The sequence below is a fragment of the Lissotriton vulgaris genome, chromosome 11 (assembly GCF_964263255.1).
Source record: "Lissotriton vulgaris chromosome 11, aLisVul1.2, whole genome shotgun sequence".
NCBI classification, from domain to species: Eukaryota; Metazoa; Chordata; class Amphibia; order Caudata; family Salamandridae; genus Lissotriton; species Lissotriton vulgaris.
The window spans coordinates 887,147,263-887,173,862 of NC_141699.1; the positions used below are offsets into that span (position 1 = coordinate 887,147,263).

The window sequence follows — 26,600 nt, forward strand, 5'->3', positions numbered from 1 at the left end:
AACAAATGAGTGGGGGAGCATTATGACGTGTAGGCATCACACATGCCCACATGTGTCACAATGCTATGGCAGCTTAGACTCATGGTGTATGGACACTAGGGGGGGGGTGAAAGAAAAAACAAATAGTAGTTCCCTAAATGGGCGCAGTGGCAGACATCCAGTCAAACGTATAGCAATGAAGAGAGACAAACAAGAAGGAAATCCATTGAATAAGAAAGCAAATGAGACCGACAAAGACAACCAATGGTAAGCAGAGGACTGGCTTAAAGCCCACTAAGCATTGGTACTGTCCACAATAGGTCTTTTGACACACAGCTAAAAATGCCCATAGGCTACACCTCAATGAAATAAATGATCTTCAGCAGAGACAGAAGAGTAATAATAGAGTTTAAATATGGCAGAGTGGGTGGTGGGTGTAGAGTGCTACAGCAGGCAGCACAAGATTTAAAACAGAACAGCTCACGGTTATCCTTCATGGTCTACCCTTTTGGCATCACTTCAAATGCACCCTCAAAGTTCTCGCCAATAGCCGGTCTTCTTTTGAGGATTGTACATCAAGTGTAGAAAACTAAATAAGATGAATGAAAACGGAGGCAAACATAAGGAATGTGCTGTGCAAGGATGGGAATGGAGGTGAAACAGGCGCATGGCTAACCGACCGGAAGACGGGCAACACATATTCATAATATGCAGAGCACATATTAATGCGGTATAGGGTATATCAAACTTATGAGAGGGATATGAATGGAAACATTTTAGAGGACTGGATATTTTGGGGAAAATCAAAAATTGTGTGAAATGGAGCCTCATGAAGCTCCTTAAAGCCATTTTAGATTTATAGTGTACAGAATAATAAAAAAAAACACAAACACCCCCCCCCCCCCCAGTACAATATTTGTATTTTTTTTTTTTTTTAACAGTACCTATAAACACCTAACTTGAATAATAATCTCGAAAGCATGGTGGAGGCATGAATGTGCAAGATTTTCATAAAACAAGCCACAGTGTCCCATTCGGGAGTCTTACATTGATTCGTGCAGACTCCAACACAAGTGAGAGACCTCCTTTAATAGAGAAATCCCATTCAATTGAATAAAAGGGAGTTCATGTGAGATAGTAATATTTTTTAATTGTACCTAAAAAGAAGAAAAGTGACACACAACGTCAGTCTATAAAGACTTCTACCCTGGAGAATATAAGCACTTGTTTACCAACCTATTTCCTCATCGAAGCCGAATGGGTAAAACCCTTTGAGAACGCTTTACTCCGGCAGCCCCGGGTTTACCTCTACAATAGCGTATCAGATGTATTAGCGATGTTGGAGGAGGTTGGTCAATGGCTGCAGAGAAGGAGGGAGGCTTCTTTTAACCACCACCCCCCAGACACCCATTTGTGTTTAGATGAGCAGGCCATCATTTTCTTCAAATATCTGACAGGAGTTAGGTTAAAACAAAAATAGCCTCGTCAAACTAAATCCATACATTTGAGCAAAGAGAGGGAGGGGGCTGGCTGTGCTTTAGGGAGACCAGAAAAGCCTGGTTTCTGATCAGAAAAAAAAGCCACAACACTCACGATGTAATGGAAATTAAAACTGTTTGCCACAATACTTTTCCTAGTTTCACTAAGCAGTTTCGAAAGGAAAAAAAAATAGATCAGTAAGCCGATGGAATAGGCAAGTCAAGGCAAAAGTTGATTAGGTCCAGAGGGAGGAGAGGACGGCAATTAACAGGAGCAGCAGGCAAGAGAAAAACACGATGGAACGCAAGCGCCTCTGCAATAACACAGAACACTAGCCAGGGATACAATACAGCACCCACCAGCAACAGATTCGCCCTCTGGTGCCACAATAAAAGGCTTTTGCCCAGTGCTTGAAATGGAAACATAAAAGTGAAGGTACTCAGTTCCTGAGTACCTGCTTGTTTCTGAAAAGTGCCGGTACGCTACAATTAAAGGCATTGCATTTCTTTTGAGAAGTGCCGGTACTCTCCTCAAAATAAAAAAGTGCTGGTACTCCGTACCGGAAAGTACCGGCCCATTTAAAGCACTGCTTTTGCCACCGAACATGAAGGATCGTACAACACTGCTGGACGAACTGCACTGCCTCAGGACGCTTCTATGTGGAGCAAGTGTGACCAATGATCAAAAAAAAGGATAGCTCTGGGATTTTTCTCTGATGGCTAAAGGGGTTGTGACATTGAAGGTCATAGGGTTTGCTTCCGTACGAGGGGGTCACTGAATTGCAAAGCACCAGCTTGTTTTTTGAGACGAAGCAATTTTGTAGTCCTGGAAGGCTTTCGCTAGAGGTGCGTAAAGGATACAACAGTGCAGGTTGTGGAGATTACTTAATACCGTTCCTCATATTTATTTCTGGTCGAGGTAGGAAACCTTAAGGTGATCGGAGTATGGAGAGGAATATAGTGGTTATGGTGGACTCTGAATAGGATTTCTGCTTTATTACCAGCTATGCTGCAGCATTGTGGAAGAGGGAGATCACTTTGTGCGAGACGAATAAGCGTAGAGTCTGGAGTTCGTGGTTCCTTGGTGGGCCAGCATATGGGCATCTACTTTTTTCAGGGGATGGTGGAAGCAGATACTTAAGACAACTGTCGGAGTGACTGAGATGTAAATTACACATGACTGGACTCGAATTGAAGAGGCCCATCTGTAATTAAGAGAACTAAAGAAAAAAATGTAAAGCATGGGAAGTAAGGGAAGTAAGGAGTCAGACTCCTTGCGTCTCAGTGGGACAAGGCCATCTGTAGTGCTGAAGGGCCCGGTGGAGATCTAAAAATACTAACAGACTCTTCCCTTGATTCCTTCAAAGGTGCTGTGCCTGGCTTGTAGAATTCAGGGTCTGTGTCAAGTCTAGTGGTGAATAGGCTGCGAATTCTCAGCCCTCTGGGGGCCCGGCAAAGTTTTAGAAGTTCGCTTTCAATTCCAGCTAAAAATAATACATTAATGGTTATATTTCTATCCCACTAACCATATCAAATTAGCTCTAGGAGCTTGTATAGTCATTACCCGGGACAATGGCCCTCACTTAAATCCACCTGGGAAGAATGATCCACTGAGCGAGCCCTGGTGTGGACTCCCAACTTCCAGGAGTCTTGGTGAGTGCTCAGCCCACAAACCTACTGGGTGGGTGGGGCAGCCATCTTTCTGGTCAAAGACTTAAGAAGTTATCTTAGGCCTATCATCTCTGAAATGTGTACGATGAACAAAACTTTGTGTTACCACACGGAAACAAGCATTGCAAAACTATAAAGACGCCTGGCTTAATCCTCAAGTTTAATGTTTGTTTGATTAATTAAGACCACCACAATACTCCCCCCTTCTACATAAAATAAGTGAACTTAATCTACACAAACAGCTGGGAGTGTCATTATGCAAGCGATCATAATTGCATCTGTACTCTGATTCCCGTACATTTCGAGTGTATAAAAATGTATTATAAAAATCAATCATTCTAAAACTATGTTTTAAATCAGGTTACAGCAGGAAAGTTAAAATTATGTACCATCAAATTAAAAGTATAGGGATATGTTACATGCAAAAACGATTAAAGATCATCCGCTTGCAACAGGCAGCTGTACACTAATCTCATGAATTTGACTCCTCGGCAAGACAGGATACAGGACGAGCCCTCCAGCCAGCTTATCGCTGCTTGAGCGAATGTTCTGGTTGATAAAAATCGCCTTTAGATATGGTCTCCTTTGGGTTATGGCTGGACAGGCGCACAGCAAATGGGCTTAATCCTCAATTCTTGCACTGCCAGATTTAAGTGGGCATGAGCGCCTCCCAAATTTACCAGCGCTTACTCACAAGAGTTCAGTCGGTGCATCAGAGCAGAAAAATGCCCAGTAATGTTAATTTCCCAACATCTGCTTGGAGTTCACTCCCACAGGACATCAGAGGACCACTGGAGACAGAACTGCCCTTACTTGAGCTGGATTTTTGTTCTCTCAATAGACAAAAAATAATTAAATTGCACCACAGGCCAGCAGGTCAACCTCCTCCAAACTTTATCTTTCAAAGATAGGCGTTGACTGGAATTCCCAGCAGAGCAAGCTGCAATGAATCACAGTGCCCAAGCGGGAATGTGCTAATGTCAGGGTTGCTTGAATTGGATGCCGTTTCCTGGTACTCACAATGAACCAGCATATATGTATTCGAAGCCTAGTCACAAGTCATCTTTACTGGGCCATAGCCACATAGGAGCTTGAGCCATGTATACCCTCCACAAGAATTCTTTATAAGCTGTAATGAATCCGCCTTCACTAAAGGGTCCCATTTATGTAAATACCCCAGAATCTGATCCATTTGAATAAAATAAGCCAATTGTCTGCCTTATGCTTGCAAATGGAAGAAGCCATAGAATCTACAGACTCGTAGGGAGTGACAACAATGGCCAAGTAATAGCTCAAACTATTGTTCCAAACACATGACCGACGCCCCTCCCAGGTGCTGCACCAGAAGCCTCGCCTGATGGACCCAGGAGCAGCGGTGTGGCCCAGTGGCTAACTTGCCAACTAGAGCCAAGAGCACTGCGGTTCTATCAACACTTTCCCATTAAGTTGAGTGTCCCTCACAATCACATGCCTTGTGCCAGAGATCGCTCATATGGCAATAGTTTGAGCACCTAAAAACTATAATAGTAATCATAAGTCTGGGTGGCGACTCGGTGAGTGGATCTACTCCAGGAGCCAGTGTTGAACAGTGCGAGTACAGGTACACTTCCCAACAAGTCCACTCAGCCTGCAGAAGTTGATCAAATGAGTACCACTGAGCCAGATCCAAGAAACCGCTTAGGAGGAGAATCTAATAGAACATTATATTCAGCATACTCAAACTCCCAGTAACAAGAAGAAACCAAACAAGGACTGACAGAGCCAATAGGTCGGGCGTCGGCTGTAGACACAAAGCCAATTTTCCTTTTCTCTCACTTTCAGTAAAGTATTTAAATGTGTTCTTTGCTGATTGCATAACATTGTCATGGCAGGTGGGTGGCACTTTAGTAGCACAGACTGTGACGCACTGGCACATGGTACATAATGTTCAGTTTTGTTTGTGAATGTATCCCTTTATACAACAAAATACTGTTTGAAACAGGCAGTCTAAAATACTCTCTATATACCATAGAGTAGCAAGGCAACGCAAATTGGGAAGACTACGGACCAGAAACCGTACGTGCTCCTCACACAGCTTAATAGACTACCTTGCACCTGGTCCACCAACTCCAGTCATAAAAATAAATAAGACAAAACAAACTACAAACTGGCCAACGTACATAAAATGCCGCTAGACTCGCCAGACCCAAGTCTGTGCTACTAAAGTGCCACCCACCTGCCATGACAATGTTATGCAATCAGCAAAGAACACATTTAAATACTTTACTGAAAGTGAGAGAAAAGGAAAACTGAACATTATGTACCATGTGCCAGTGCGTCACGAAACAAATTCTGGGCAAAATTTGGCACTGTGGCAAGATGCAACACTGCCCGAACCACCTTTGTCTGCCAACTGAACCTGTATATTACAGCTCTGTGGGTGGCGTTACCTCTCCCCAAACTCAACTGCACTCCTTTTATCAACCTTGGAAGGATAGAAGGTTAGTCAGACTCCGCACGCAAAAATATGACCAGAAACCTCCATGGCGGCAGTACGGCTGCATTAATGTTAATTTACTCTTCAAAGCTTAGCCGTTTCCGACCTTGTATTGTATTCCTAGGAAAATCTCACCTGTTAAGAAAAGGAGGGCAATTCAAACACTTATTTAGCGTACTCGATAACAACCGAGGGCACCTTTAAAAGGGTCCGGTGAAGGGCGCGCCACGCCTGTGCTCATAAAATAAACATTGGGACCAGGGCACCGGCCAGTATTGGTTTTCCTCACTAAGTAATCAGATACCAGGTCGAGGAATGTAAATGGCCGATCTCCAGCTAACAGAAACTTGGAAGGTGCTCAGGTATCGCCTGAAAAACGAGTTCAGTGAGGCAACAGGCACTGGAGCAGGTCTATTCACCGCCAAAACAATGAACAGGCAGGCCTCAAAAGGAATGTGGGCTGGCCGGTGGAAAAGGCGGTCGCTGCTTCTGCAACAGGTGATGTTATCTTTATTGTCCGAGAAAACGAGCCAGTCACTGCGGTCACGAACAGGCCGCGGCTCACGTCGTCACCGGCTGCGCAGCACGAACACCTGCCCCGCGGAGAGCACCACCCCTCCCCCCAGGGACGCGTGACCTGCAGCAATCCCGTCTATTTACTACTCCCGTAATCACCTATGCAAACAGGCGCGATTCAGGCGTCAGACTTCCGATTTTGAAGCTTTAAAATGGAATTATTTAGCTGCCCCCCGCCTAGAATTAACCCATCAGCAATTCTTAGTCAATGGGCAAAATAAATTCCCCCGATTTGTATTTCAACATATAGATGTGTAGCCGACAGATCTTAGGCTAGGTCAGCAAAGTTAAAATCCAAGTATTCTAACTCGACAACGTGCACGATCTAGGCAGTGGCATAATGAAACTTGAAAAGGGGGGGGGGGGGAGGGCTGTAAACATGTAGGGTGTCTCTCTCACCCCCCCCCCCCCCCCCGCGCACACACACACACACACACACACACACACACACACACAAGCTCCGGGTCTTGCACGGAGGCTCAGGACAGGGGCCACTTCACTTCACTTCCCAGTGCCGCAGGCCCTACCTAGCCCACAGGCTGTATTGGGGATTTAAACCAGCTAACCCTGGCTGGCACAGATAGTTTTTCACTACCCTGAACTAGTGCTTGAATTAAACGGGTGGCTCTTCCATAAAGTATTCAGAAGAAAAAGACACTCTGGGGAAAAGGGTTTCCAGAAGGGAATTTAAAAGAAAAAAAAAATGTAGCAAACTCACTTCTACCACATGATTTGCCTACTATCTTACCGTATTGATGAGGATGCATCAGAGGCAACCTTAGTTCCTGCATGCCCAGTGCCTATCCAAACACCCCACACAACCAAAAATCCAAGCACCTGAGCCACAAAATTACCGTTGGGCGAGTTTGTGTCGAAAAAGAGAACTTCAGTCGACGCTTACATAAGTGAATCGTTATAACTGACCTTTCAAGTAGGATTCGCTCCAACTAAAAGTTGGACTAACTAAAACTAAAAGTTTCAATGATGTCGGAGCCTAAAATTCCATGTAAGTGATTCAAATTCGGGCCTAGAAGCTCAGTGGACTAATGCATCCACACCGGGGACCTCTCTTTGACTCATGGCTACAGGTTCGAATCCCAGCATGTCCATTCACCCTTCAGAGACCAATATAAAATATAAATATAAAATGAGCACCACTAAGTTGGGTTAACAATATTTCTTATTCAGTCCTAAAGAGCGAATATGTACTAAACTGATTATAAAAAAAAAAAACTGTAAGAAGGCACTGCCCAACGAAAGTTATTAGTCTCAGTGTGGAACGGTTCGGGGGAGTGTACAGGAATGCAGCGTCAATAAGGGAAAGAAATATCCCTGCAATGTAGCACAGCTTGGCACCGCCGTCTCGCTCTGCTTCCTAGATGAGGTAAAACAGTCACATTGGTTGGAAACTAAATTTGCCAGTGTAAGCAATCCTCACAAAAACACACATTCCAAGGGATGATGAAAAAAAAAAGATAAGGCTTTGCTGGAACAGAAGAAAAGCTTGCCCGGGATTAGACCAAGCAGTCTAGCAAATAGGAGGATAAAATCGGATGAAGCAGCTGCTTACTTTCTACCATTGCCACAAAGTCAATAAGGGGTCTGTCTCACAGAACAGCAGGCTCTCTGCATACCTTATCCCAAACGAGTACACATAGGAGTCCCTTACCCAACTTACACAAATACTAGAAGCGTACCCAACAGGGCTGGGCCGGTTATGTTATGACTAGAGTGCCACTCATGGCTCCACCACTCAACAATCTTTCAGGGAATTAATTTCAATTCCGAGCTTTGGCGCCTGTGCAACAAAATGGAAGCTCCTGGAAATGGGTAAAACATCAGTATAAGGTGCTATGTGAAACAAGCACTTGCAAATCCAATAGTGCTAGGTTTTGCTGACAGCCTTTTTTGGCGTTGTCAATGCTCGTTTTGTCATGGTGTTTACTAAATTATATTATTCTGGGGACCTACCTGGCCATCATCAATATTGATATGTGGATAAAAGTGTAAACCTTTTTTTTTTAAGATATCAGAAAGCACACACTGTCATATTAGTCCCAGGCACTGTAAGGAACTCATTTTTGTATGGCGGTTTTCATAGTGAAGAAAAACAGTGTCACTCAGTGAAGCTAGCCAATGGCTAAAGTAGTCTGATCAACTGTCCCATACTGCACAGTTTTAAATAACGTGTAAATGGTACATTTATTAGACCAATGAATGTAGCGGGTTGGTTGAAGGCCCCTATAAATCAGTTGAACTTAAGATTTTAGTCAAATCGAAAAAGGTCATGGCTAACACCATACCTAAACAAAAATGAGATGCCAGAACGAACAAGTAATTGAGTTGGTTCTGAATATGCTGATCTGTGAATCTTAAGTGGTTATAGTCATTCACCACACAATCCTATGTAGAAAACTTGGAGGGGTGACCAGCTACGGCGGTTCCTACTGTGTTGGGCACACCATCCCCAATGTGGAAATGACAGCACCAACAACAAAGTGCCAGCCAATCACATCTGTCGGGCCAGAAAAAGGGCACTCCTTCAGCAGTCATTGAGAGAAAGAGGCATAGCACTGGCATGCATGCATTAAATCACCTTCCGTTATGATTTAATATTAGTTTGGGCACAAATCTACAGCACACACAAGGCTTGGGAGGAACGTGACCTAGATTGGAGCAGAGTGTGCATCACTAGAGCAAGGAATGCGGTCGTCATGTAAACTATCTACCAGAAGATATTAATGACCTCTGTCATCAGATATGGAAACACAACCTGCTGGTAAATGCCCCAACTAGGTAAGCAGGTCAAGGAGTTTATATAAAACGTTTAATTAGCGGCTTGTTTGACGTCATAGTAAGAGGATGAGCGGGGGTTTGTAGGTCAGTGACTAGGCGCAGTAAGAACCCTTCTCTGGGCTGGACCACCAGCATTGGGGTTCAATATGGAGGGACCTGCCATCCCTTTCTCAATTCAGCCTGTGGAAATCAAAGATTAATTTTTTTCGCTGGCAGCTGCAAAAAGTGGTGGGGAAGAAGACTAATTTCTAGTCACTAGACTGACTCGGGGCAAGTGAAAGAAAGCTAGAGAAGGGAGGAAGGAGGCAAAAGATAGAAAAACAAGTGATAAAGGTGAAAGTAGCTGCCCTCTTCAGGGTTGAGGAGCAGAGAGCCCTGGAGGTTTGATCTCTGCCACTGATGGCGATGACGGCAGGGATCAGCACTCAAAGTGCAGAAGTAGGTCTACTACTTTGTTAATATAGAAATTGCCTGCTGCATACAAAAGATGAAATTGCACAAAAAACCCTGCACCATTTGTGGCCAAAATCTCAGCCGAATGCAGCATTCGGCTACCTGTGCCTTATTTTTTCTGTGTAAAATGGAGATGCTGGCAGGACAATGTGTATATAGCTGGGTACGGATGATCCGTGAACAGCAATGTGTACCCACTGGGCTGGGCCGCTGTGTACCATCTCTGGTTACTGTAAGCCTCTGATTGAAAGAGCTGCAATTAGGACTCGTTATACTTGTACCCAACATGGCACATAGAATACCAATGTTTTCTAAGTCTGGGCACTAAGAGAATGCCAAAGCAAAGTGCACCCAACTAGTGTTCTGTAAAGCATCACAATGTGTGCATACCAGTTTCACAAATGCTCTAGTTAGGAAGCGTGCACCCAACTGGAACATTCTGTACTGGTCTGCATAAACTCGCCTACTAGGGGCACTGAAATACTAGGACTGAAATTTGTATAACTGGGGTAACGAGAGACTGGCCCATGCGAACCAGACAACTGGCAATAAAGGTACCATCCAGTGTACAGATCGGGAGCAAAAAAGGCTCTTTTTGCCCAGTCTTTCTTCGCTATCGAGCTTCAACAATTAGTGTTCTGTACGTTGCTTTGTTGAAGAGGTCTGTGGTTCGGACATACATTGTGACATAATTCACTGGATGGTCCATTAAAACAGAACCCTGGGATATTTCGGCACAGCCCCTGGCAGACCAGCCAGCAGGCATCATATACCATTTGAGCCACAGCCCCATATTACTGGGAACGTTCTAGAATATATTTGCTCATCATTTAGATATATAATGCAAGTACCATGCCTCTCCATGACCGGCACACCCTCAGTATAAACAAACATTTGAGATTTTTTATTTTTGTCATGATTTCGAGAGTCTATTATTACCAACGGTCAGAGGACAGCGTTAATCCATTATATCACAATACAGCATTTAACACCGGGCGGTGCAAACTTTACTAACAGTCTAGACGTGTCCTTTATGCAGTGTGGTAGTACATGTTTTCAGGCCCTGCTTCAAGGGTCTTGCTGGAATATTTTTCAGCTATGCTCCATCCAATGCTTAGTTTTCAGATGAGCTTATAAATATTTTGCTGTGGCAAGAAAAAAGGTATTCCGTATACTTTGACACTCAAGATTAATTAAGCTCTCCCAGGACAGGCTATAAACGTAATTGCTTGTCGCAAAAGTCCCGGAACACCGTGCTTCAAAATTCATCGGACGGTCCCATTTTGCAATCATTTTCTTTTTGGTTGAGCTTGACTGAAAAGCTCGCCATCTTGGTGCGAGGAGGTTCTGCTATTTGAGTGTTTATCCCCGTGGTTACCAGCCACGAATGGCTGCGAGGTAAGAGTGTGTCTAATAAGGTTATTAAAAACAAACACATCGAAAGCAGTAAGAAGTAACGCACGCCCACAGCAAATAATATGGCATTAATGCTTCCATTTCTAACGATAATGGCATTACTCCTAGTCCTACTCCCTCGCCTTCCTTCAGTACAAATGAGGCCCCGCCTCCCACCCAGACCCACCCCCAGCATAAAAACTCTGCCCGCCCCCACCTCCACCTGTACACAAACAAGCCGAGCTACCACTCAGTTGAACCGCACCGGGAGGGAGGGAGGGTCCTTGAAGGAAGGCGAGGGAGTAGGACTAGGAGTAATGCCATTATCGTTAGAAATGGAAGCATTACCTCCCGTCCCTCCCTCGCCTTCCTTCAGTACAAATGAGGACATAGCAAGCAGAAGAAAACAGGGACGGACAACTGAGTGACAAAGAACACAAAACAGTGCCCAAAACACAGCAGATCAACATCCCTGGCCTCGCAAAGAGGACAAGACTCTGAGGCCGGAACCCCCACCAGAGGAAAAGCCACCAAGACTGCGGACCAAAACCAACAACCCCACGGAGCGGGGGAAGGCAAACACCGGAGTTGGACCAAAGTGAACAAACAGAGTCCACCACCCGGAAGGACACCACAACCAGCAGGCACCACAGCAAAAGAGGCCGGACAGCCAAACAGAGCAAACGAGACTCCACAGCCAAGGAAGGAGCAGGACAGAACACAGGCAAAACCACCCCATGACAGAGCGAAAACGCCGAGCCACCGGAGGGACAAGGGACGGAACCGGACCCAAAACCAGCAGAACCATACAGACCAGACAGAAGGGAACGCACAAGACAGGGCCCAAACACCCCCAAGAGCCCCGCAGGGGCGACAGCAACCAAAAAACAAGGCCCAAAAGCCGAGAGTCGCAACCCAAGTCCCAAAGGAGCCCAAAGGGCGGACCGGACAGGACTTCCAACACAAGCAGCAAAGACCCCGAAGGGAAGGACACGACAGGGCAGGGAACCAAACACACCAGACCCGGCAAAGAAAACCAGGCAACAGACCCCAGGCAACATGCAAGGAAGCCAGTAGCACCAAGAAGCAGGAAAGCCGCCCCCCTGCACCCGCAGAGGAGCCACCGACAATCCTAGAAGAGCCCCAGAAGGAGCGAACCGCTACACAAAAAGGAGGTCAGCACCAAGGGAACAACACTAGAGCAGAACCCCGGGCCGAAAGGGCCAGCAAACACCAAGCACAGGACAGCCGAGAGGAGGACCGACGGGAAGCCCGCAAGCCACCGCCAGCCGGCCGAGGACCCCCAACCCAGCCAAGGCCAGCCGCACAACCGCCAGGCAGCAGGGGCAAGCCCCGCACAGAACCCAGGGGAAGGGCACGGAACATCAAAGGGCACGGAACCACAGGAATGAACCCTCACTGAGCGCAACACAACCCGGACAGGAGAGGAAAACAAGGAGGTCAAGGCCAACAGGGAGCAACCAACCCCCGAGAACAGACCCACAGGGCCCGCACCAGAAACGCCCAGAGCAGCAGAAAAGCAGCGAGGGGGAAGGGGAAGGCACACAGAAAAACCCAGAGGCCAAGTAGAGGGCCAGCCGCCGACCACGCCAAGACCCGGGCCCCTGGCCCAGAGACCAGAACCGGGCCACCCAGGCGCCGCAACAGGACCACCACAGGGAGGCCCCAACGAACCACCAACAGGCCGGACACAGGGAAGGAGTGAGAAACCCCAGGAGGAAGGAGGGACCCAGCACAACAGAACAGCCAGCACACAGGCCACCTGCCAAAGGCAGAGAGCAGACAGCCCCAGCACCCAGACCAGAGTCCACAGACACAGGACACAGGAAACCAAGGATCAAGGACCAGAACCTGGACCAACCCGACCACGGCACAGGACTAAGCCACCGGACGACAGACTGAGCCAACGCCCACGGACCCCGCAGAGAGCCCCGAAAGGGCACCAGGGCAAGCCCGAACGCCACAAATCCGTCAGCAAGAGGACCCCCGGGAGACCAGCAGGAACCGGAACCCAAACAGAACCCAGCAAAGCCAAGGATAGGCTGGCGACCGAAGCCACCAAAAGCGGAGCCGGAGGAGCCAGTGAACAACCGGCCAGAAGGCAACAGCGGCCGAGCCACCAGGAGAGCACCCCCGGGGACGGACCGACAAGGGCAGCAGGGACAACAGACCCCGGAGACCAACCCAACAGGAGCCAGACGGACAGGCCGAGAAGAAGAAAACGAGCCCAGGCAACCAGAAACACCACAGAAGCCAGGCGCCCCAGCACCCGCAGCCACAGGACCGCCCAAGGAGCCCTGGGACAAAAAGGCCCAAACCCACGAAGGAAGAGAGACCAGGCACCCGGACAAGGGAACGGGGCCGAGCACAGCCCGAAGACGGCACCCCGACAAACCCCAGGCCCAGAGAGGGGATCAGCGAAGACACACCCCGGGCCACCAAAAGCCCGAACACCAGAAGAACCACAAAGGACCCCCTGAATGACACTCCAGCCGTAAGTCGCAAGAGGCCGACCAGAGAAGGAAGAGGGAACACCCCTGCCGCAAGAGGGAGAGCCACGAGAGCAACCGGACATGCCGGAAGACCCAGGCTGAAGGCCCGAGGCCGAAGGGGAAGGACGCAACCCAGAAAACGTGCGCACCACATGCAGAGCCCGCGGAAAAGCCGCCGAAAGGCCAACACACGGAAGGGAACTGGCCGAAGCCAGGAGCAGACCCCCAGGAGAACCGGAACAGGCACAAAGCCGCCGGACACCACAGCCCCAGCAACAAAACGGAGCGGGCCCCAAACCCGAGCCCCACCGACATGAACCCAGCAGAGGGAACAAAAGGCAAGCAAACAGGACACCCAGTCCAGGAGAGCCACCCAGCAGGAACCGGAGACGGGCACCGGCAGAGGAACCCCAATGAACCGGAGGAACCGGCACCAAGCTGACCCAGCACCCATGAACCACTGCACATAGGACCCCGTCAACAGAAATGTCCCGCAGACACAGAGGAGGAAAACCAAAGACGACCCCCCACCAACAGGGAATCGACCAGACAGCAGTGACAGGAACCCAACAGGGCACGGCACCCAGAAAAGGAGGCAGCAAGCCAGGGTGAACAAAAGGCCAAAACCATGAGCACCCGAAAGCCAGAGGAGACACCCACAGCGGGGAGAACGGAAAGGCCCCAGTGCAAGGCACGCGGGAAAGGCAGAACGCCCCATCCCAGGCAAGGCAAACAGAGGGCCAAGGTGGCGACACCCAGCCACCACGAGCCGCCGACGCCAACTCCATGAAACCCAACATCAAGGAGGGCACAGAAGAAAAAGAGAATAGGCCAACCAGCGCAACAGCAGCAGCCAAGCAGAACAGCAGACCCCCCAAGCAGCACGGCCAGGACAGAGCCCGGCAGCACAACGGAGGAAAAGGGGCGACCACCACCAAGAAGCAAAGCCACTGGAGGAAGAGAGGGACGAGTAGCACAAAAGCTAAACCCCAGACACCACCCGAGCGCGCAAAGAAACCCGAAAACTTTCCAGGATCAACACAGCGCAGAAGGAACACAGAGGGCAGAGGAGAGACCGCCCCACGTCACGACACACAGGCAATCGCCAGCCGGGCAGGCCACAGTGGACAGAGCAGCGCACAACAGTGGGAACAGCACGGAAAAACACCACGCACGGGCAACGCATGCCACACCCATAGCACCACACACCACACCGGGCACGAAGGTCAAGCCCTAATCAGAAGGACCGGGAACAGCAAAGAAAGAACCCCACAGTTCCAGCCCGGCAGGAAAAGAGCAAAGCCCCCCCAACCCCCGACCAGCGCAGGAGTTCAGCGAAAAAGGCATGACAAGAACCCAGCGCCCTACGCAACGCCAAAGGCGGCAGAAGGACCCCCCAAATCCCAGGAAACAGCCCCGAACAGGAGCCTCAGGATGAAGATGGGAGGGCACAGAAGCCACACGCCGAACCCCAGAACACTGGACAGAGCAGCCTCATCCAAGTCAAGCAACAGAAGCAGACACGAGAGGCAGAACACCCCCATACGGAGCCCATGCGGCCAGGGCACCCCAGGGGGACCGGAGAACCAGCAGCAGGGAAGAGGCAGCAAGCCCCAACAACCCCCAGCGACCCAGGGGCAGACAAGCGCCAAGAGCACCACCCTGTATGAGCGCAAGCCTCGCATGTATGAGGCCCCGGGTTCAATCCCCGGCATCTCCAGGAGTCACTGTCCCGTATCTTGGCAATTTCCAGAAGGCAAAACCGCCATCCTAAGGAAACATGGAGCAGCGGCCGGAGACGCACCCCAGGCAGCCAGAGCTCGAGCCACCAAAGACAAAACAGGAAAAACGGGCCGAAACCCGCCCTACCTGCTCCGAGAAGACAGCATACCGGGAGGAGGCAGCCACACAGCCCGACCCGGAAACGCAGCCCCAGCCACAGGAGGACCGCCGGACACCGCCGAGGATTCCTGAGCCACCGCTCCGCCCCCACACCACGAGGGAGACGAGGAGAGGAGGCACCGCCAGGAGAACGCTGCAGAGGGCACCGCCGTAGCAGAGAACCAGACCGAAGACTCCCCGGCACCGCCACAGGGAGGAGCTGAAAGGTAAGTCCCACTAGGGAGACAGAAAAAAAAACAGGTGGAGGTGGGGGCGGGCAGAGTTTTTATGCTGGGGGTGGGTCTGGGTGGGAGGCGGGGCCTCATTTGTACTGAAGGAAGGCGAGGGAGGGACGGGAGGTAATGTACCAATCGTTTCTGGAATCTATTTTAAACTGTCATCCCCCAAGATCAAGGGGAAAAGGAGAAACACTGCTGCCCTTGAAAAGTCAGTATGCCACTTTAGTTTAGTCAGCCAAATAAGTCCACCTGAAGAGAAACGCGTGAGCGCATATTTACTTGTTCTACACTTCTAAGAACTTACCAAGAAATGTTCAGTGCAAAGCCCTTGAACAAGGTCAATGCCACAATTTGGCGAGTCACCGCGCGCATAGTTTTAAACCTCACAAGCCTCAGAATGAAGGACAAGTACAGTACGCAAGCAGAAGGCATTAAATAAACGAAAAATCACAATGTGCTGAAGTTTGTGAGCAGGTTTCTAGCAACTTTCCACTTGTGGAAAAGGCGAGCAGATGCCTGGGCTTCACACGAGAACAGGAACCAGTAAATGGTCATCAAAATTACAGAGTGAAGGGTCTGGTCAGTAACCCATCAACAGACTCCTGTCCCTACACCAATTTTAGGAAGCCAAAGCACCACCCATTTTTATCTAAAGTCTGTTTAAAGTAACACCGCAAACAAGCTTTGGCAAGGCCAATAGGCCTCGCAGTTTGGACTTATTGGCTTTGCCAGTTCAGTTTTCTGATGCTGTATAGCATGGATACTCCAAACATTGTCACAGGAGCCAAAAAGTTTGGTCTGTGATGTGACAGAGGGCCGTATGATCCAAGTAGGGTGGCAGTTGGGGGTGGAGGGGCATTTGGCAGTAAGGTGGGTGTAGAGGAAACGAAGCGTATACATCTAGTGACTGACTTGCATGCTATGAAACCAGAAAACCTGGGATTAATCCGGATTACCCCCACTTAACCGAAGGGTGTGATCCTAGGCAATTATTTTATTTCACTTTCCCGCCTTTTTTTTTCTTTACTATCACACATAAAAGGACCTCGAACTAGAGGACTTCAGGGTGTGCGCTGTGTAAAATCTTCTCCTTTGTTTGTTTTTCAATAAACTGTAATGCCGTTTAGGTCGAATAGGAACCCAGGCCACCAACAGAGTGCACATAACTGACTTGCCTCTTAGTTCACTATTGGTATGGTTGTCGGGGGGGGGGGGGGGGGGGGGGGGAGTGCAGTGGCATAAGACAGGCCCCCGTGGTGCGGGGGCCCAAGCTGCAAGGATCCCTCTCAGCACTGTGCTCAGGCTGAGAGCCCCCTCAACTTCGCTATGACACTGAAGGAGAGTGAATTAATGTTTCTTAATTCATGTTTGATAACCATCTCTTTCACAAAAATACTTCTCAATGCACTGCTATAACCCGATATACAAAGGTGAAACTGTTCTGCATGCTAATGAAAGACAGACACTCTTTGAATGTTGGAGACTATAATTTTTTTTTTTTTTGCTGCAGGTAGTCATTAAAAATTGTGTTCCTAAAATTAAGCAGTGCAGGACACCCTAATTACTCCTCTTCTTTAAACTTTGATTATCCTTTAAATAAATGCATGCCTATTAATTTAACATCTTTTATTTTTGCCTGGAGTCGAGTAAACAGAAGGCCAGAGCTAATGTTGACCAGGGGGCTCCATGTAAGGGTCAGTAATGCCACAGTTGGCCTCTGGGCTATACTTATCACAGCTGTATAGTGTGAAAAAAAGAAAAGGGAAAAAAAAGCGCCATGACTTGGCTGCATTTGCCAGGCACCCCATTCTATTGAAATGCACACAGAAGGACGCCAGCACCATTTTTCTTTTGTAAATGCACTAATCCAAGATGGTAGACGCTACTTGAATCAGTGAATATATTTTTTTGCGTAAAAGTACAACATTTAAAAAAAGGACCGGTGGAGGGTAACTGAAGCAGTTGAACATAAGCAGCACATGGCGGAGAGAACAAGGGGTAGCGGAGAAACTCAAAGTATTGGCTGTAATACTTCTTTGCTACCCCTAAAAACGCCAAGACTTGGGCTAAACCAAAAGGGATGTATTTTGAGAAAAAGGAAAAGTTAGGCCTGAAAATTAAATTGCTTTTGGCTTAGCAACATGTTACAAGTGAGTAGGTTCAATACAATATACATATAGCGCATATGCACGTATGAAAACTGTAACATGCCATTTATTACCCATCTAGAGATTGGGTATGGGCTTCTCGAAATTTTGATCCTTGATATTTTTGACATGATATTCTGTCCACACAATATTTTTAACCTCAAAATCAGGTCAGTGATCCAAACACAAGTGTGCTACAAATGGCTGAAGTTGTTCAGTGAAGTAAAATCACATTGAAGATTTTATGTGCCTATGAGGAGAGTTCATTTCATGTGCCAAACTCAATGTAAAATATGATATCTGTGAGGCAGTGAATAAGGTTTTTCTAATGTCAATTTTTAAGCACTGTGGTAATAAACTTGAATTTAAACTTTGCACTATAGCTGTAAATGTGTGAAATTAGTGTTTGTTACTTCAGTTGCTCCATGTAAATTTACTTTCACAGTCATGAGAAGTCAGATTTAGGAATTAAATTGGTGTCCAGCAAACATTCCACCAAAAAATATTTAATTATCCTTTTGGCTGAGGATAATGAATTATAATACACTTGGGGAAAAGAAACCAGTGTTCCTACTTGGCAAATACATAAGTCAGTAGGAGGAGTCCAAGGCCCTTCAGAACTTGGACAGGCCACTACTGTTACTAGAGACCACTGATATGGGAGGAGCTGGGTGAACTAATCGTGAAACAATTATTATTGGTTACTGATTTAAAGAGGTCACTGGTTTCATAACAACTCAGTCTGAACTGCTGTAACTGCCCTCCACAATGCCAAGCAAAACCAGATTGTAGCGATCATAGGACGAGGCAAGAATTGTTAGGCAAATAATAGATGTTGTAAATTAGGAAAGCTATGTTTTGGAAGAGAAAGGTGTGCATACTTATGCATCTGTCAACAGACAGGCACTTCAAAGAAAAATAACACTGCCATCTTCAGTTGTTCGAGCCTGCCTGCTAGACCACTTTAAAATGCTTCTTGTGGCCCATACTAAAAACTTAGAGCCCACCCATTGCTTACCACTGGTCAGCATTATTGTCCCTTCCATTTGCTTGTTTTGTATTCAATGGTTTGCCATTATATTCTTGTGTTTTGCCTTCCATAGATAATTTATTTATTTGAGAGTTTATATATAGCACTGGCCAGAACCGAAGGTATCTGAGCGCTTTACAACATTTGTCATGTAGCAATTGAATAAAAGGTAAAACAATAGTAAACACATAGATTAGGGACAAATCCTGTTCAGGGAGGGGGGACAACAGAGCGAGTCATGAGTAGGTGATGAAAAAGTCTTCTTGTCAAAGTGATTATATCAAAGTGATTATATACTCCAATGGGCAAGATTGTATGTTAGGGGGCAGCTATCCCTTCGGAAGAGTTTGGTTGAGGAAAAGTTCTTTGAGCTGGCTTTTGAATTTAATGAAAGAGGGTTTAGTCCTAAAATGGACTGGGATGGCATTTCAAATTTGGGCAGATTTCCAGAGAAGGAGCGGGATAAGGTTTTTGGTTTGAGAGTTTTTGGAGGGATGGGAAGTAGAGTGTTAGTGCTCCTGAGATTCCTTGTCTGACCAGCCTTGTTGAGTTTGGAGGCCAGGTAGGCAGGTTTGCCAGTGTGCAGAGCTTTGTGTGCCAGACAAGCAGTTGTGAAGTTGGCTAGCATTTCGATTGGGAGCCATTTTTGCTCTCAGAGCTGGAGAGATGTGTTCATATTTCTTTACTCCGGTGACCTACTTGGCTGCTGCATTTTGGGTTGATCTGAGGGGAGCGAAGTAAGAATTTGCTGTGCCTGTGAGGGTTGTGTTCCCGTAATTTAATCTGGACATAACCAGGGATTGTGTAGCCTGTTTAAGGTCGCTGGGAGGGATGAAGGGTTTTATTCTGTTGAGTAGTTTTAGGTTGAGGAAAGCGCTCTTTGTGGCGTTCTTGATATGTTTGACCATGTCTAAGTTTGGGTCAAAAGTGATTACCAGTGATTTTATGGAGTCAGCCGGGATGAGATTGCAGTTGAGAGGATCAATGGTTCTTAGACAATCTGTGATTTGGGAGGGGGGTCTGCTCCTTGTTAGATGAGAAGGATTTCTGTCTCATCTTGGTTGAGTTTCAGGTGGTTGAGGGATACCCAGTGTTGGACTGCTCTTAGCGTGTTGTTTAGTCGCTGAAAGTCACCAATGGAGGAAGTTTGGTGGTGGCTCCATGTAGATGTTGAACAGTGATGGGGAGAGAATTGATCCTTGGGGGATCGCCCCTGCTTACGGGGAGTAGGTCAGACTTGAAGTTTTTAATTTTTTATTCTTTGGGAGCGGTTCCACTCCCTCCATGCCACTCAACACCACTCCTCAGCTCTACACCACTCCATTCAACTCTCCTGTACCCACTAACTTTTAGCCATGCTCAACAGCAGCCACGCTGGTGTACAACATGGCTAAAACATATTGGCAAAGCCGATAGCGCTTGCCTAGGGAAGACCTATTGCCTTTACCAGTGCTCATTTTTTGTTTTAAAACCTTTGACTAACATTCACATTACTTCCTGTCACAGGAAGTGACTCCATAGCACTATAAATACACAGGTCACTATACTCCAATGCACTAACCAAGATTCATACCAACTGCACTTATTTAAACCTACACCTTACGTGATTGCATCAATGAGCTAAGTTTTCCTACCAGATCATAGCATTTCCTGCAGATTAATTTAATTTGCAATTATTTGACATTTAAGGTGCATTATGCTTTATATTTAGTCACCTGTACGTGACATGTATTTTGTATATTTTGCCTACGTTTCCAACCCAGCCACCAGTGTAATCAAAAACAGTTCTTTTTAATGCACTTAGACCGCTGCTCACACTCATGGAATTACCCTATATGTATGTAGATGATTTCAGATTTGAGAGGCTAGATCTTTGGGATTATTGTTATCCACCAATTTGGCAAAATATTATTTTATGGTAAATGTCAATAATAGGTGAGCACACATTAGTGTGGTCCTCCCAAGACAAGGTAAAAACACAAGCCATGTCCTATTGGTTAATCAATATAACAATACACACAGATGTGGCTGTAACTCTATTAAAACACATTAACTAGATTCATACCAGAATTGCGCACGTCACATTTAAATATCCTGAGGTAATTTGAGCAGGGCTTATGACTTCAATAGGACTGTGCCTCCATGCGAGGAGATGAAGCTTTGAGTGATTTGTTTGAGGTTTACAAAATACCAACAGCAAAATGTCCCGTCATAAATGTGCTAAAGAAGCTAGGGATATATGCAGTTGGTTAGCTGATAGTAGTTTGACCTCTTTGTATGGGTGTTTAAATGGTAAGCAACTTAGCCCAATAGAATATCTATTTACATACATCCAGCACTTTATATAGTTTGATGACTTTAGATAACTTAATTGTAAGGGTAGCCACCATTGGGATTTAAAGGTATGCCTCAATTTAAACACTGATACAGCGGCTGATAGATATACTATTTTGAGACATGGACTACCATAGAAGACTTTATACTAGGCTGGACCCTTTGCATTTTGAGACATGGACTACCATAGAAGACTTTATACTAAGCTGGACCCTTTGCATTTGCTTCTCCTGCAGGACTTACAGACTGGCTTTTCCCACGCAGTATTACATATACAGGAAATCTGCTTGAATAGGACTCAACTATAGATAAAGTAATGGCTTGTCTCCAGTATGTCAATTGTCTTAAGCATTTGTAGCCAATAGGAAAGCTGGTGTTAATAAATGGTTTGACTTCAAAAATGAAATGCAAAATCCGTAAGCGGCAAATTCTCTATAGACACACCCAAATCAATACTTTCACAATTAATTAAAAGAGCTAAAAACAAATTATAAAAAGGCATAAAAACACATGATTACGCTTAACATTAAAGAGTGGGGAAAAAATGCACTACAAGTTAGACAAATGGAATCAAAATTAATCCTGGGATTTAATCAACTTTATTTTTAAACCAATCCTACATCTCCACTTTCTGCACTCACGGAAGACCTTTGGAAATACCAGTTTAACAAACATTATGGGTTTCTGAAAACTGTTGTATTGTCAACTATATATAAAGTAGACCTTGAAATCCTCAAGCTGTTCTCAGAACTCTGTTAGGAAAATTAACAGATTCCTCAAACTGAGTAAAGCGGCTGGCGCAGACAACCTATCAGCAATTATAATTCGAAATATTAAGTGGTGAGCTGGGTTCTTGACACCTTTTTTCTAAAGGATTGTAGAGACTGGGGTGATCCACCTATCTTGGAGACATGATGTAGTTTAATGCATCTTCAAAAAACGAAAAGGGGAATTTCCCCAGTAATTATAGGTTGGTAAGTCTAGCAGATGGCTCCAAAATATTTGCAAACTGACTTGTTACACCAATAGACAAATTGTTATGAACAACTTAATGCCATTAGATCAGGGAGCATTTCGAGAATGGCATTCTACAGTCGACCACTGTTTTGCTCTTTGGGTCATTGGTCGAAAGTGTATTGAAATAAACCAAAAATAATGTTGTTGCTTTGTGGACTTTCACACAGCATTTAATACGATGGCCAGGGGCCTTCAGTGGAAAAATATGTTTAATTGGGGGAACAACATCTGGCCCAATTAGCACTTAGTCAATTACACACCTCAAATTGGGCAAGGTAGAATTAGATTTGTCTAGGCATTTGTCCAATAGAATATAGATACCAAATGGATTACAGCAAGGATGTGTTCATGCACCCTCTTTTGGTCTTTATATTTCTAACCTATCTGTGGTTTTGAGAAATATATACTTGTTCGCCCCTAAGATGTGCGATGTCCGTATACTGTGCCACTTGTATACAGACTACCTGACCATATTGGATTAAAAATAAATAGGTGTACAAGGAATTTTGGAGGCTTTGGGGCAATGTTCTAAGCTTTCTCAACATAAACACGGAAAAAGTAATGGTGTTTGGTAGGAAAAAAAGTGAAGTACAAATGTTTTTTAAATAACGAAAGGTGGAGGAAGTTACAACATACAGCTATCTAGGGCTACTGTTTTCTAAGAGTTAAGCTGGAATTATTTTAAAACCTTAAGAATTAGGACATCCAGCAGTTTCTGTTGTGGTCCCATTAAAAGTTAATATTTATAGAGTGTATTCATTGCTACACCTACCTGCTCATTGCCTTTGCTCCTAAGATCCCTCCCATGGATCTGAGATCTCGAGCTTAAAGCCTGTTGGGAACTGGATTGAGAGCAACGCTCTAAAAAGGATATCACAATTACCAAAGGCGGCTATGAACCACGTTATTCGATGTGAATTAAAACAAATTGATTGGTTGTCAGTGTCAACCAGTGTTCGTATTTTAAAAGTACTTTAAGAAGCTGCCAGTAGAGGCATTACAAATACATTATTGTACATCTGGTGGAAGTAGGCAGTGAAAGTAGTTGAGCACGGTGGCTAAAGAAAATGATACATATAGACAGATGGGTAATACTGTCACGTGGAAACCTTTTCCTCCCAAATTTAGTACGTATTATTAGTTATTTTAAAAAAACAGCCAATACTCAATATCATTAAAAGTCGACAGACTATGGATCTCATTATAAACCTATATGGTGCTACGATCTAGTGGTGCAAATCTTAAAGCCATGCAATGAAATCACAAGTGCCATTTTGGAGAGGCAAAGTTCCACAGGGGTTATCAAACCTGTCCCTTGTCACCGACAACTTACTAATGGCTGGGACTCACAAAACGTGTATAGTATAATCCACCCCATCTGCAATTCGAACCCATGTAGCCCTGTCTATTATCACTAAACACTGGTGATTTTTACCAAGATTTACTGTATCACTAGAGAAAAGCCTGGTGCAGGTCCTGCCAAAACAGTTATGATCCCGTCGCAAAGGCCGATCCTGGCATTAAAAAGATGCGTAGGTTTCCTACCCTCTTCTGCGCGGAACACCTGGCGTCACGCTGGGCTTCACACCCCATCCCAAGGGCGAATCCGTGTTTACTCCTCATCCCTGCAGCAACTATTAGGCACCGGTCAGTGGTTTAAAGAATCGCTGCCCATCATGACACCTTAGGCGAGTGTTACCCCATTAACTGGAATACATACTGTTGCTGACAAACGGAATGTATCCTTTGTGATGTCAGAGCTGATTTGCTATCTCTAACAATGCGCGAAAACGTGCAGCTCCGGCTAAACTTAAAAGCACAGCTCAGTCATGCCAATTCCTCCACGGTCAATACCTGAAAAGAATCAGGAGGGCTAATTTAAGGCATAAAGAGAGAAATATGTATTACCTGAACCAGAAGGAGGGGTGCAATAATATGGTTAACTAAATTTTTTTTTTTATAAATAAATAAATAAATAAATAAATAAAAGTACGCTTGGTAAACACTAACACTATTTCACTGGAGTGGGGGAAGTTTGCATTCATGTACCCTATGTGACTTAAAAATGAAAACGCTAACAGCGCCCACCCGTCATGTGATCTTGCCCCGCACTTACTGAGTCTTCCTGCGATTCCGGTCCTGGTGCAGCTGGTACAGATCCAGACCCACCTCGCCCAGGTGCTTGTCGAGGCCCACTAAGGCGCGGTGCATGATGACGAGTCGCAGGGTACCACGGCCTCGGTGGTCCTGATGCAACAGCGGCAGCTCAAAAGTTGCCTCCTCTTTCCAGATGGGTGCATGGCTTTTCTCGGCAACCGTTGTGCTGTAGCGCTCCTTGCCCAGCTGGATAATGGCGTAGGCATCGTTGGTGCCCGATTTGCCCTTGCTGCGAAGCCCGCGCGCCTGCAGCACAGTCACCTGTACGTGGGTGGGGAGCCAGGAGGACTGTGATTGATACTGTTGAGCTAGCGACATGACTGCAATGAATGAAGCTTCCTACGGAGAGTCCAGACTATATACAGACATGACGGCGCCTTTAAAAGGCGGAACTACACTGGGCCTACGTACACCAATCACAATGGAGGCCGGGACAACGCAACATCACCTGTCCTCTTGATTCGAAGGATATTCACCGCAGTGCTCTAATTGCTTCACGTTAGACGGCACAGGATCTCCGCCATATTGGGTTAGGTAGCCACGGAAAGACTGTGTTTTTCTTACGAGCACCCAACGTAGACATCGCCCGAAAACCACTTCCGTTTCTTTCTGAAAACTGCAACGAAATGAGCATTTTATGTATTTTTAAAACGGCGCACACTTGATAACTGATCATTGTAATAAGATACTGAACTTTTTTTTAAGTGTCTGTGACCGATATAACGCCCAATCCAAAATGACACCCAAACATGTAAAGTACTCTGGACACAGGTGATTGAAGAATAAGTACTTTATTGTAAGAATATACCACTCACAGGAAACACCTCCAGCTCCATGTGGATCCTAACACCAACTGTGAAGAAGCGGAGCTTGCATTCCAAACTGGAATTCAGAATGCAGACTTGACAGCTTGGTGTCGGCCCTATGATGTCAACAGGAGGCTGTTTTATTGGTGGCACTGGTCCGGGGGGCGGGTTCATGTAAACCCTGAGACCTGGTGAAGTAATGGTACCGTGGTAGGTCACATGACCGTGTAAATAAAGATTAGTTTGCGCGGATGTGACGCCAGAGGAGCGCATAGGCGGGAGCTCAGCATGAACCATACGCTGATTTGGAGTGTTCTGCTTTGGCCTGCACCCTGCGCGTCACCCGCATGCACCGCGAGCATGAGGTCCTGAAGTGCCCGCCGCCTGCAGAGCGGCAGAGACACAATATTGGCGACGGAGGTGGGCGGCTGAGTCCCATGTCTGCTCTGTGGTAGCCGGGAATGCCGAGAGAATGCATGCACTTGAGACTGCCAGCAACACAGTGGAGGGTGGCCTTAGCACAAAACCAGTGGCGCAGCGCGGCTCCAGCAATTCTTCATAAACCATCCCCTTAGCTCAAGGAGCTATTCACGAATTTCTCACCAGTGGGCCCATAACACTACAATTCATTCATTCACACATTTACTCTGCTCCGAGGATTCAGTGAAGACCAAAGGAGAGCGGTGGGGCTATAGCGGAGTGTCTAAACTTAAGATTTTATACATTATTTACATCTGCATTTTTAATTCTAATACCATGGTTTTCTTCTAAAGGAAAGACTTAAAACACCCCACCATTTATTTTCGATGGATCACCTTGTAAAAGTTAACTAAAGGACAAGACCTGCTTAATTCTCCATTTATTTAATTTTTATTTATATATTTAATCTCCTAGCATGATCTCTCCGTTTTACTTGAAAGAAAAAAAAATCAGTTATGCATTAATAATCCTGAAAGGAAAATTAAATTAAAAACATTAATTTATTAGCATGACAGTTTAGGAAAATAATTCAAAACATATTACCAAGATGTAGAGACGCAGACATCAGCATAGAACATTATAGTTCCCAAAGAAACACCTCTCTATCTCTCTCGATGTTCCCCTCTCATAGGACTTCGCAAGCATTTAAAAATTAAAGTTCAGAAAATGTCAAAGTCCCTGCGCCATAGGAAAAATTGCTCAGACCAACAGTATCTCGGGGTGCAAAGATTAAGTCGAAAAGCAAGCTTTTTTAATTGTCCCAAATGCCCTCTTTTATACCCTTTTTCACTAACATATCTATCTAAATTCGTAACTCCTATGTCCTAGAGCACGGGTACTCATAGTACGGCCCGTGGGCCGGTGGCGGCCCACAAGCCTTCCGTGGCGGCCCGCGGACCATGAGTCATCGTACCCGTGTTTTCAAAGAGTGTCTGCAAACACTCTGCTGCTCTGTGGGGGCCGGGCGATTCATTCCAGCGAGGCCAGAGTGGAGCTGCAGGGGCTCTAAGAGGAGGTGAATGCATATGCAAATTGTTGGACCCGGCCCGTTGGGCAGGTTCACCCCTAGACTTTTTGCTTTTTCCTAGCCTGTTTATGGAACCTGGTGTTGGTGATTTTAGACCTCTGCGCACTTTTTCACTGTGGTACAGTGTAAAGTGCTTGAGCTCTCT

At 46.2% G+C, this 26,600-nt stretch overlaps 1 protein-coding gene across 1 annotated transcript in view; it reads right to left on the minus strand.

Moving 5' to 3' along the window:
* The window catches only part of RAB11FIP1 (RAB11 family interacting protein 1), a 70,330-nt gene extending 45,863 nt beyond the window's left edge, over positions 1–24,467 (minus strand). The window contains exon 1 of the mRNA XM_086944034.1: positions 24,102–24,467. Coding sequence (XP_086800160.1) covers positions 24,102–24,460 — 359 coding nt within the window. The 5' untranslated portion in view covers positions 24,461–24,467. The remainder of the gene's footprint in view (positions 1–24,101) is intronic.
* Positions 24,468–26,600: the final 2,133 nt, after the last annotated feature.